General features: G+C 43.3%; 1 protein-coding gene across 6 annotated transcripts in view; it reads right to left on the minus strand.

Moving 5' to 3' along the window:
• LOC147462310 (uncharacterized) overlaps window positions 1-7,263 on the minus strand; it is a 131,324-nt gene extending 124,061 nt beyond the window's left edge. For 3 of the 6 annotated variants that reach the window (XR_015184347.1, XM_086483463.1, XM_086483465.1), the window contains exon 1: window positions 6,886-7,259. Coding sequence is in view for 5 of the 6 variants with exons in the window: in XM_086483463.1 (XP_086339589.1) it covers window positions 6,886-7,001 (116 nt within the window). In the remaining variant the exon portion in view is untranslated. Of the gene's footprint in view, window positions 1-6,885 lie in introns of all 6 variants that reach the window. The other 3 variants (XM_086483455.1, XM_086483469.1, XM_086483459.1) reach the window with 3 other exon arrangements.
• Window positions 7,264-12,765: the final 5,502 nt, after the last annotated feature.

Genomic DNA, 12,765 nt, shown 5'->3' on the forward strand with positions numbered 1-12,765 from the left:
TGCGACATAATCAGTGATGTTGCATATAGGCTGAAATTGCCTGACAGTTGGAAGATTCACAATGCGTTTCATGTGAGTCTTCTCAGACCCTATGTGGGTGATGTGCCAGAAGATATGCCAGCTGAAGATCAGCCGGAAGTCGAGGAACTTGACGAGATCTTGGTCCCTGAACAAATTTTGGCACACAAAGAAAGGAAAGTGAAAGGCAAGGTTGCTAGGCGTTACTTGGTAAAGTTCAGAAACTATCCACCAATGGATGCTAAGTGGATGGAAGAAGGTGAACTTGCACAGTCACCAACTGTGTTATCACTTTACCTGGAAGCCTTCGATTTGCAACCTACCTTGACCCCTTGAGTTTCAAAGTTACATGGATTGTCAGTGTGACAATGGCTTCTGAAACAAATGATGTACATGGTATTTAAAGTGAGCTCAAATCAAATACCTGTTACATGAATCTTAGAGCTGTACAGATTGTCAGTTTGGCAATTGCTCTTATGGAATGTCCAAAAGTTTGGTCAATGCTATAGAAGTGAGAATTTCTTGTCAGTTTGTCAAGGATACAGTGATTGCTTCTATTGAAGAGTACATGTGTAACTGCATTCTTAAACTGTCGGTTTGGGTATGCTCGAAAGTGTTACGGGATCCAACGTGTACTATAAGACAGTGGCAAAATGTGTAGCTACCATTTTGTCATTGGAAAGTTAGTGACTCAAAGCAATGGCAGAGTGCGAAGCTACCACTATGTCATTGGGACAGGGTTCACACGCAGGCACTACATGAGTCGACGAGGTGTTGAATACACCAGGGTTGACAATGAGCATGTATGTGTCGTACATGTGTCGACAGGTGTTGAATACATCAATGTTGACTAGGAGCCTGTACGACATAGATGCAAACGAGGACGTTTGAGATTTCAAGAGGAGGGTATGTCACCAGCGTGTGACTACTATCTATCCTTTTTGTTGATTTCTTTCTTATTATCTATTTACTTTCACTTTTTGGAAACACCCCTCGGGAAATCTAACTGCCCTGCATTGCATAGCTAGTGTGGAACTGTCCAGAGGGAGTCCAGGCCTGAGTGCAAGAGAGCACTAAGGTTGGACAAGGACTATGGATAGCCAAGTGGGGTCATTGACTAGCCAAAGTGGAATCCTTTGCTACAGAGGCTACATTTCAGTTCTGGATGTGGCCGCAGTGTACAAAGAGGGTCGGATGACCTAGAAAGATACAATGGCAGCATCTCCTAAAATTTAGGGAACTGCTATTTTGGGACTTGAAAATGTGTTGACGTCATTACCTCCGGAATGACAAAGGGAACATTTTCTTGCTCTGCCGTGAAGTCAACTGGGCAACCGGTTGGGAGATTTTTAGGCGGCAACCCCGAAACGGGAAAATGCTTGTAAATGTGCCAAGTGGCACATTCTGGTGCAGTTTCTAATGCAAGAGAGAGTTGGCGCTGAATTTTAAGCTGGGAGAGGCTCATTTGCAGTTTTTTGTACAGGTTAAGAGCTATGGAGTGCTTGCTTTCCCTCTTATGCACAGTGCGGTGCCAGGAGTGATGCCCTGCACGCTACGCACTGCCCTCTCTCTCCCCTTTGGCAATATGTTATGCCCCTCTAGTGGGCTCTTCATTTGACCAATGTACAGTTGTGTGGGTTCATGCGCGATTGCCGAGGCAAGAGCCTCTTGCACACGTACTGGATTAGCTAGCGGCTAATCCCCCGCAAGTACAGGTGAATTCGGAGAGGTTTCACGCCAGAAATCTCGTCCGATTCAAAGGGCAAGTAGCCCTACAGGTGCGGGAGCTCGAGGACTTGCTACGGATGCGACCGGCACGCGAAACGGAGCCCGAAACAGTGAATTACAGCCTGCTGTGTATTTTTGCAGGTTTAGGGTTTTGGCCCTAAACGGACCCTAATACCCCCAGGAGGTTCGGGGACGCAAGGGGACCGCTGTACAGGTGATCTGCGCATTTTCAGGGCTGAAAACAGAGAATTCAGCGTGCTGCAGATTCTCGCCAAGTTTTGCAAAGTGCCCGTATGCATTGGGAAAGTCAGTCAATGCGTGGGAATACTGACTGTGAAGGGTCCTAGTACAGTTATGCTGCCGAAATCAGGCCGGAACAGTTGAAATTCAGCCAAGTTTGTGCGGGGCAGCTTGTAGGGATCCACAGCATTTATTCCCTCTTTCAAAGAATAAAGAAATACCGAAAGGGGCGCCTAAGTTAGGGGCCAATCTGGTGTCGGTCTTCTCATACAGGTGCATTCTAGCATCTGTATCCCATTCCCTTCTCTTGTGTCACTATAGCGCAGGTAAAATAGACGACTAATAATGGGTGAAAGCTAAATCAAGGTTTGAAGTAAAGTCTACCGCCCTTTCTGGATTGAACAGGCCGGTTTCAGATGGCTACGTCCCTCTCACCCATAGGCTTCCACTGTGCGTCCTGGCACCAACTTATCAGCCTCTAGCATTAGCATATCAAAGAACTCCATGTCAGTCATCTCTGTCTTGTATCTCTAGGGAGCAGACCCGCTCTACCTCTGCCTGCACAAACTCTGACAACACCTGCTGTCTCACTATAGCACTGTCGCTCTACCTCTGTCTCTACAAAGTCTATTGGCACGTCCTGCACAGCTAAATGCTCTGTCTCGTGAGGATGTTGGAGCACACCCACGAAGGAGACATGCCTCATCTCTCGCTCAAAGCATGCCAACAACAAAACCAAGACCATGCTGTCTCGAACCTCAAACACATGCATAGGATATACCATTGACCAAGCCACTGCGGGCTCCTCTGGCAATCACTAATGATCCACAATGCATCAAGAAAGACTATTCTCTAAGAAGTGTCTTGACACCCATGATCTGCTAACTTTCCCACTAAAATCAAACTGTCACATGTCGTAGCGTATATGATGCACCACTGAGTAATGACAAGCAAACATCTCCTGCACCTGCAATGTCAAAAGCCGAACCATCAACCAAGTGCACACAACCAAAGCTCCCACTAGAGAAGGTGCTAAACCAATCACAAGGTAGTGTGACATGGAAGACTGCATCCTCATCTAGCAACCAACGTGGAAAAGTGTCACCTCTCAAAGACATGTAATCAAGAGGAACGCTAAAGGCAAACGTGACATCACCGTCACTAGTATATGGAGCCACCGCTCTAACATGTGTCAAAACCTCATATGCACCACGCATAGATCTCCGCTGATGTCTCATACGTCTAAAACAGCAGCGCCTAATGTGCCCTGTGTGACCACAATGCCAACCACGTATGTATCGGCAAGAACAAGACCGTCGTCTCTCACAAGTCATCACCGTAGACTCTAAATTGTCACACATATCTGCAACCATAAGTGAATGTCAAGAAACTATGGCGAGAAAACCTAAGAGAAAACTGGCAGTCTCCCCTGTAAACTGAGCAAAAACCTCAAGTACAATCTCTACCATAGATCATGCCAAACTCGCAACAAAGTGGGAGATAACTCGACCACTACACAATCATGAAACCCATGATCAATCGCATCAAAACCGATGCTCATATACGCATGAAACAGCTCCACAATCTGCTATATCTACAAGCATACAATCTGCGACAAAAAGCTCAACTGTGCGTAAAGCGCATGACCATACAAGCAAGTAGTGATCAACTAGCTCAAAACGCATCCCACAAGAGAAACTACCTGCAAAAAACCTCTAAAACCTGTGATTGTCTGTCTGTAGCCACATAAGCATACGCAATCCTTACTCCTACGAGATTGGATACAAGAACACTAAATTGTGTCCAAGCTAACAAACCTGTCAAAAATGGGAGTCAAACTCAACCACTAAACCATCAGAGAGTAAACTGTAGATATGCATGAAACATGGCGAGAATCTCGGAAAAAACTGACATTGCATCTCCTGAAAACTGAGTGAAAACTCAAAAAAATCTCACCAATATAGCATAAAGCATACAGACACTCGTGTCTCAATAAACAAATCCACAAATGGTTTACATAAAATGCCAAAACCCTGAAAAACAAGCTCACTCTTGAACGAGCGGCTCTATGGACCTATACCTGTCCAAAAACGTTGTAAACTTGTGAACCTAGTACCTACGAGCTATAGCTAGCTCAAGCTATATCCGCACATGCATACATAACATGAGACTGCACAAAACCGTGCTAAAAACTCTCTCTAGAATGCCCCACACAATCATACATGTCTGCACTACAAGAAAGCGCAAACTGCGAGCAAAATGTATGTCGGAAACTGGCGCACACTATGTCATCGGTCGATAAGCACATAAATTGAAAACCAAACGCAAAGCACAACCAATTGCCTACGGTCGAAATCGCCGTCCGAGAGCCGCGCTCGCAGAAAAAACTGCTCCGAAATGGACTATCCGAGCCACTATGCGTCGGTATGTGCCGCCAAAGCTAGAAAAATGGGAGTCGTCGAAGCCGAAATGCTAGATCAAGGTCAAGATACCAATGGAATGTCCATCGGAGCAAATCCGCTCCAGAATGGGCACGGAAGGAAAGTCGTTGGCGAAGCTACGCTGTAGGAGAGCCCAACTGCTCTCGCTATGTCAAAGCGGAGAAAAGGAGGTCGATGTCAGCTTCCACCGCCGAACGGAAGCGCTCGCCGATGCCATAGCCGCCGATGCTCGAGGCCAATGCCGAGAAGAATGCAAAATCCGAAAAACCGCCAAATCGGTGTTGAAACCGATGCGCTGAACCGTCGACGCTCGAAGCAAAGGCCGATGCCATCTGCAGAAAAGCCGGAACGAAGCTACTGAAGTCGACGAGAGAATCGTCCGGGAGAAGCGCTCTCAATCAAGAAAAGAACTATCGATATCGGACCAAAAATCACGGAAAGCCGAGAAGAAAGCCAAAATTTTGCGAGTTCGAAAACCGGCTCTTCGCACTCTCTCTATTTCTTCTCCGAGTGTGTGAATCCACCCTTACACACAAATCTAAAAAAAATTTGCTCGCTGTCGATTCTCTGAAACTGCCTACTACACAGATGTAGTCGGCAGGGCATCGGCTCTATTCGATTCTCTGCAATGTGTGTGTGTGTGTGTGTGTGATACCACCACACCCAAGCTTTCGAACTCTGCACTCGCTGCCCAAAGTCCAGAATCTGCCCTGCTGCTCAAGTGATGCTTTTAATAGTGCTGCTCGATTGCCCCTAAATGCTTGATTGTTTCAATTTCCCCCTTGCTCTGCCAAGCTCGATGCTCAATGCTTCTCTTAATCTTTTGAATGCCCAGCGCTAACGTGCTCCTTTTCCAATTGTGTGCTACACACGCAGTGTGACTTGCTTGATTCTCCCCCTTCAAGCTCGTGATTCTCTCATGCCCTTGATCATGAGCTTGTAGCATTTCCTTGCTAATCGATTTGCCTTCAAGCTCTGCCGATTCAGGCTATTCAATTGAACGATGCCTTCGATTGCTTAAACTCCCTTCAATCTCCAACAAGCTTCTTGCTCTGCTGCAGACTTTTCAAATTTCTTTATTCAAGCTCTTTAGCTCGATCTCCTACTGTCCGAGCTTCACTTGCTTCATTCCCTACAAATTTCCAAAGCTTGCTCAGCTTCTTCAAGCTTTCCACTATGTCAGCTTCTCCTGCTCGTTACAACAGAGCTTCACTTCTACAGAGATGCCAATGTTCTCTCAAAGATTCCCCAAATCCCAAGAGGGGTTGCACATGCCGTGTGCTCCCAGATCCACGATCTACCCAGATCTCTACCGATTCACTCCGATCCGACGCCACCGAGCCGGATCTACCGCCACCAAGCTCGTGCCTCCATAGTCGAGCTCCACACTTCCGCGTCTCGTGGGGAAGCCATCGCACGCGCCGATCACCGTCGTGACTCTGATACCGGTTGAAGAGTGTGTGTGCACGGATGTGTGCGTGCTCGGTGCGGATGCAGTGTGGTGTGCATGCGGGAAGGAGAGAAGGAGAGAGAAGACCATGTGTAGGTGGAGCAAGACTCAAATGAGCTACTCCTTATTCTTGGTATATGTACAAGAATAAGGTGGCCAGTGGGCGGGCGGCCATAGCCTGCGAGGCCGGGCCTGTACCCCAACAGTTTCATTCACAGATAGATGGGCAATCAGAATAAATGTTACATCTTTGATCATAAATCTCAGTGGGAACTGTTTGCCACTACATAAATCCAATGAAAAGGCACCGTTTGAGATAGTCAAGGGTTGCAAGCACGTTCCGCCTATCTTGTGACCAAAAGGATAAGATCTTTCACACCGATCATTTTGTAGAAGATCTAGCCACATCATTTGCCAAGGTTAAGGAGGTTTTGCAGAAGTCTTAAGAACGGCATAAGAAAGCAACAAACAAGCATCGACGTGACTTGCACATAGGCTTCTAGTTTTCAAAGTGTTCTAAGGCATAAAGCTAAAAGCTGGATCACTTAGGAGAATTTTTATGCCTCCAATCCACCTCATTACCTTCTGCCCCATTCCGTCCCCTTCACATTCTCATTCCACATTCCATGCATTTATGCTAAAATCATATTCTGTTGCATATGCACAAGGCGTTGTCATCCTCCAGCAAGCTATAGAGTTGTTGTCAATTCTCAAGGGTCTAAGCCAGGCCCACTACCATGGGACATGCAAACGGCTCCCATCAATGCGATCGTGTTGCACATGAAATTCTCTCTGGTTTGAATAATCATCGATGGGAATATTCCAAAGCATATGTAAAACCGAGATAACCACACAATACCAAGCACATTAATCGCAGCCCTCCCCACAGACATTCAAAGAAAGAAAAAGGGGAGCTAGATTGTCAACCACGACATTTTCTCAAAAACGTTTTTGCAAATTTCGGCAAAAACAACAGAACCTTCACGCCACCTAGCCATTGAAGCGTACCTGGAAAACTTCAAAAACTTGCCACGGCTAAACTCCATAAAATAGCATTTGGGCAGAATTCCCCTCAACCAGAGATGTGAAGCAACGCGCAGACGAGAGAGAGAGAGAGAGCACATAGCCTACACGTAGCGTCCTAGATCATCCTCGTTCAGACTGCAAAATTTTACTGTATTTTTTAAAGGGTAGCTCACATTCAGCAAAATACCCGGAAACAGGTTAAACGCCCAACAAAAAGCAACCCTGCTCGAAACAAATTGCCATTTTGCAACCAATCCATGTCCCCAATGAGGGATGCACACCGGCAAGGAGCCAAAGCAGTGGGATCAGATTCCCACGTGGATCTCGAGGCGATTGTGTGGTTCACAAAAAAAGGCGGCCCCCCATGTAGCCCCGCCAGTCGAACTTGCGACCTCCCACACACAAGGCTCATGCGCTATCCACTTCACCCGCATGCACATTGTGACCATGGTGAGACTTAAGCATGATAAATAAACTCGCCCCCTATGCAGTTTTTGTCCAGGTTACCTTTCGGCGTCCGAGCTTACTTTTCGGCGATCTAACGGTCCGCGATCTCTCAATGTCTGTGTTTCCACTCGCGCGTCGTCAATCCCATGGCCGGAGCTTCATTTAATGCTCCGTGCCCTTAAGTGCTGAGGGCACACCTTTGTCTGGCTGCAATAGCCAAATGCCAACCCCGGTTGTCAGGCATTGACCAATGCTAATAACTCGTTTGTGCATTTAGAATCCCCACTTTTACTATTTATATTCTTTTTGTGCATAAAAGTTGACTAGCATGACCAGGCAAGATGGACACCTGGAAGTCATCTTGCATTTGCTAGGTAGTGGCAGAGAGGAAGACTCACCCGGTCTATCAAAACAATCATGTGAGGCCAAGGGTGGCACTTCCAAGTGTGAACTGACGTAGGGACTCCTCTATGAGGGGGATCGTTGGCATTAGGAAAGAAATGGACTCACTTTCGGGCCTTTTAGCTCTAGTGAGAGAATGCTCCTTAGCCAATAGGAAGAAGGTTAATGTTACGTTGAAAAAGCCTTCTGAAAATGTCCATTTTGGTGAAATTGTCACTATCACCAGAAAAGTAAGACACTTGATAGTGACATTTTGCACAAGCACCGAAGCTTTTTTATGACCCGCTGTTGCTATCCTATAAAGTGAAGTACTTGTACCTGTGCATCTCGCACAAGCATCAATCACCTTTTTATAAAGTACTTGTAATTCAGATTCGAACGGATCGTACTTAATAGCGATTGATAGATACTATTTAAGACTATGAAGGGGTTAGAACCAAGAGAATAGAGGCCCTTGAGGGGTCACTTGGGTCTCTATTCGCTTGGTTATGACCTCATGAGGCCCTAAGCTTAAAATGCTATATCTTGAGCTGGAGACGTCAGATTTTAGCGTTTTAAAGTGCTATGCTAAGGTTTTTGGACGTTCCAGATGCATCCATGGTATTCTTTTTTTATTTTGAAAACATCTCTTATGTGTTTTCTCTCATCGCACATCACATCACTCATAAAGATTCACAGACATGAAATTTTGTGTACACTTAAGTTGGGCTCTCGAAAAGCATTTTGTACGAGCATGCATTTAGGTGATCGAGCAATCTTTTATGTATGTATTATGAGAAATAGAATCCCAAAAACTACTTTTGTATTTTCTAGAATCACCTCTCTCTACGCTGAGTTGGTGTTTCTTACAGGGCCCAAAATTGAGTCCAAGTTTCTCCGAATGGAGGACCATATGCTTTCTAAATCCTTGTCCTCATACTAGTATCATAGATTTTTTGGGAGTTCTCTTTGCATGTACATGCAACCCTTATCGGGCGTGATCGAGCACATCAAGAGGTGCTATCTCCTTCTCTCTCTCAGCTGCAATGCAGACCCGCCATGCCATGGTGAAGCTTTGGGTTCATATAAAGGCCACCCAAGGTCACTTTGACTTGGCCCTTAAGTGAACAAGGAAGGGTTCTCACCTTGCAAACAATTACAAGCTCAAAGCTTCAACCCCACAAGAAATTCTCACCATGCAGCCCTTAAGGCTTCATAAGTTCGAAATTGTAGCGTGACTTCACAAGTTCGGAGTTGCAGAAGAAGCACTCAAGAGGTTACAAGCTTAAAATTGCAAACCCTCAAGCTCTCAAGGAATTCTAAGCTTTGGCAATTGAAACCAAGTGGGTTCAATGCTCTTTCTTCTTACGGCAAGAAGTGCATGCAAGTGCAGTGATTCTTGATTGGCACTTCAAACTCTCATGTAACTATAAGTTGAAGCCTCAAGCTTTTAAGGAATTCGGAATCACTTCAAAACTTTGGTTGGAAACTTAGAACCTTGAGGTTTGTGCAGCTTCAAACCTTCATTGACTTCCAAGCTTGCAGCTTTGAAGCAAGCAAGCCAACAATTTTGGACATTTGAAGCAATCAAGATGAAGCGGTAGAGGATTTTTGAGTTGTCACCAACGAGCTTAATATTTTGCAAGGCATACTATTTGTGAGGTTATTATGCAAGGGGATATCTAGATTGATGCATCGTCAAAATCCACTCACAAGGTAATTCTTTTCCATTAACAGATGCACATGCACTATGGATTCAGACGTTAATATTCATCATACTTTTTATTTTGAGAATATGTCACCCGTTAGGCCTACTGTTGCTCCGCACCAAGATACTCTCATGGAAAATACATGCACAACAACAACTGGCACGGACAAGAAGATTGAGTTGCATGACATTCAAGAATTTAGGGCACTACAATCATGCATGCCTATCTTAGAAGAAAATTTTGTGCATCTAAATGAAAATGTCACCAAATTGTCTGATTTAGTAGTGCAATCTATGTATCAACATGCCAAAGGTGTTGCACGTGAGCAACCCAAGTTTTTTTCGGCTCAGGGCCTAAAAATTCTAATTGTGGCATGTCTGAGAAAGGCTCCAATCCAAATCCATTGCAGTCTATTGTATAGACCATTTGAAACTTTCAAGGCCAAACACTATTTCAAGTTGAGCACCATACAAATAATGTCTCCACTTTTTTGAAGCGTACACTATGGCATATAGTTCTCGCTTAAGCAAAATAATTTTGTTGTGCAAAATCATTTTTGTTGTTCTCAAAAGCAATTGGCCTTTCCTCTTACGAAGCACTACTCCAATAGCTTGATTGCTAGCATGTATCTCAAGCACAAGTTGGATCCACAATACCTAGTATAGGTGTAGTAGCTAGATTGACCTTAAGTGCTTCAAAAATTTCAGTTGATCCTCTCCTCAATGAAAGGCTTTGCCCTTGGCTTTCAATTGGTTCGTCAAAGGAACATCAATTTCTGCATAGTTCTTAATAAATCGGCGATAAACATTTCCAAATCCTTAGAAAATTTAGAGCTTTTCCAAATTTGAGGAGGAGACCTTTTACAAATGGTTTCCACTTTGGACTAAACCATATCAAGGACCGCAAAAAAAAATTATATGCCACAAATAGTAAATTTCTGTCTTCAAAAAATCACACTGATTCTTTAGCATATAATTTGTGTTGCCTAAGAAGATCAAACACCATGTCGTAAGTGCTCATACTTACATGCACTATAAACTAGATTTTATCAAGGAAAACAATGACAAACTTGCCCAGATATAGTTTTAAAATACTATCCTTGTGTGTTATGAAAGTAGCTGGAGTGTTGGTTAAACCAAAAGGTATAACTAAAAATTCATGATGCCCAAACATTGTTTGAGAAGCAGTTTATGACGAATTAACAAATCTAATTCATACTTGATGATACCCAGACCGCAAATCCATTTTTGTAAAATGTGTGCATGTGTGAGCTTATCAAACAACTCATCTAAACTTGGAAATAGATACTTATTCTTAATAGTAACAAATTTAAGACCACGATAGTCTATCTACATATGCATACTATCATTGTTTTTCTTCACTAACAAAATGGGGGAAGCCCATGATGAAGAGGTAGGTTAAATAAGCCCACAATTAGGTAGTCAACAAGCTAATTCTCCACCTCAATCGCCTTAGAATGACTTAATCTGTAAGGTGGTTTACTAGCTGGCTTACTACCTGTAGCCACATCTATACCATGTTTCGGTGGTAACCCAGATGGTAAATCTTGTGGAAAACCATAATTGTATTCCATTAAGAGTTCTTTCAATTTATTAGAAAGATTTTCTTGTTGTGATGACTAAAAAATAGAAAGAAAAGAGAAGAGGAAAGAGAAGCATGCGGTGTTAAGATATTCTCACACAAAATAGAATCATAATCAACATTTGATAACAAAAGACACAAAGAATTACACAAAAGAGCTGTTTTTATCATTGGAAGAGAGCTTCATAAGCTTAGTTGTACAAATGAGTGGTGAGGGAGGCACCTTTTTTCCCCAATAGTGGTATATGCATACCATTCAATTCAAACATAATATTGCTATGCTCATAGCTACAACACAATGATGAATCTAACCCATGCAACCACTCCCAACTCAACACCACATCTGCTTTATCCGTGCTCATCACTTGGAAATTTAAGGTGGTTTGATACCCTCGGATCTCCAAAGATACACTTTTGACTTGAGTATTTCACACGTGTAGCTTCCTTGTATAGCAATGGGAACTAGGTGTATGAGGCCAATTGAGACATTTCACTAACTTATAGTTAATGAAATTGTGAGAAGGGATTCTCATTTTGTGACGTTGAATGTAACCATGCATTCACACAAGCTCGTGTTGGCAAAATGTTGGTTGCCACATAGAAGCTCATAAACTGTTGTGTTACCTCCATGTTGGAGTAATGAGAAAAGGATTCAAGTGGAAGTAATTGCTCCATGTTTCCCCCTTTTTCCTTACCCTAGGCCATGGACACTTCCCATACAATAAAAATATAATTTCTCTTTCTTTGAATTTTTAAATTCCTCAGTTGCAAGATGGCCCCTTGGACTTTTTGGACGCATCAAATGAGATAAGAGAATTTTTTCTTTGATCATGTGCTTGATTGTTACTATGAGATGAACGTACATGCAAAATATTAGGCATATGCAAAGATGGGTACTTGCTCCATAAAGGGAGAGTTAGGGTACCAAATGCTTTATAAATATCATGATAGTCCAAGTGCAGGGCACCCAAGCATAAAGAAGACATGCACTCGTACGACAACAGTTTTACTGGTGGCCAGGTTTACATATGTATGCTCAAGACTATGTCTTATATTGCCAAAATATCAAGTTAATAAAGCAAAAAGATTCAAGGAAGGAGGTCTCTTACATCCTTTGGAAATTCCAAAAGGCAAATGGGATAGTATCTCTATGGATTTCATTATGGATCTACCAATTACCATACAAGGTAACCTTGGTATGGGTGATTGTAGATATGTTGACTAAACTCTATAAATTTATTCCAACTGAGTCCACCACTAAAACTTTCCGAGTTAGCCAAGTTATTTGTTGAAAATCTTTATAGAGTATATGGATTGCCTAGCATTATTGTTAGTGATTGTGATCCCAAGTTTAACAGTCACTCTGGAGGGCTGTCTTTAAACGGTCAGTCAATCCCAGTATTGCAAATCATCTAGAGACGGATGGTCATACTCGTGATGGAGGATATGCTACGAGCATACGTTAGCAAAAAGCAATCATATTGGGAAGATTATCTCCCTATTCAAAAGCTTTTGTATAATAATATGAAGCATGTTACTACTCGGCTCAGTCCCTGTATGGATTTCAACCTAGATCACTAGTTACGGTGGGGTTGGCTACAAAAAAATCAGCAAGTCAAGGACTTTATCCAAGATTGTATGGATATGTTGAAGATTTCTCATCAAAATGTTCTACAAGCACAAGACAAATACAAGAAGTATGCTGATGAGAAACGTTGGCAAG

This window comes from Adiantum capillus-veneris, chromosome 2, assembly GCF_014529385.1.
Source record: "Adiantum capillus-veneris isolate H3 chromosome 2, ASM1452938v2, whole genome shotgun sequence".
In the NCBI taxonomy this organism is placed as follows: domain Eukaryota; kingdom Viridiplantae; phylum Streptophyta; class Polypodiopsida; order Polypodiales; family Pteridaceae; genus Adiantum; species Adiantum capillus-veneris.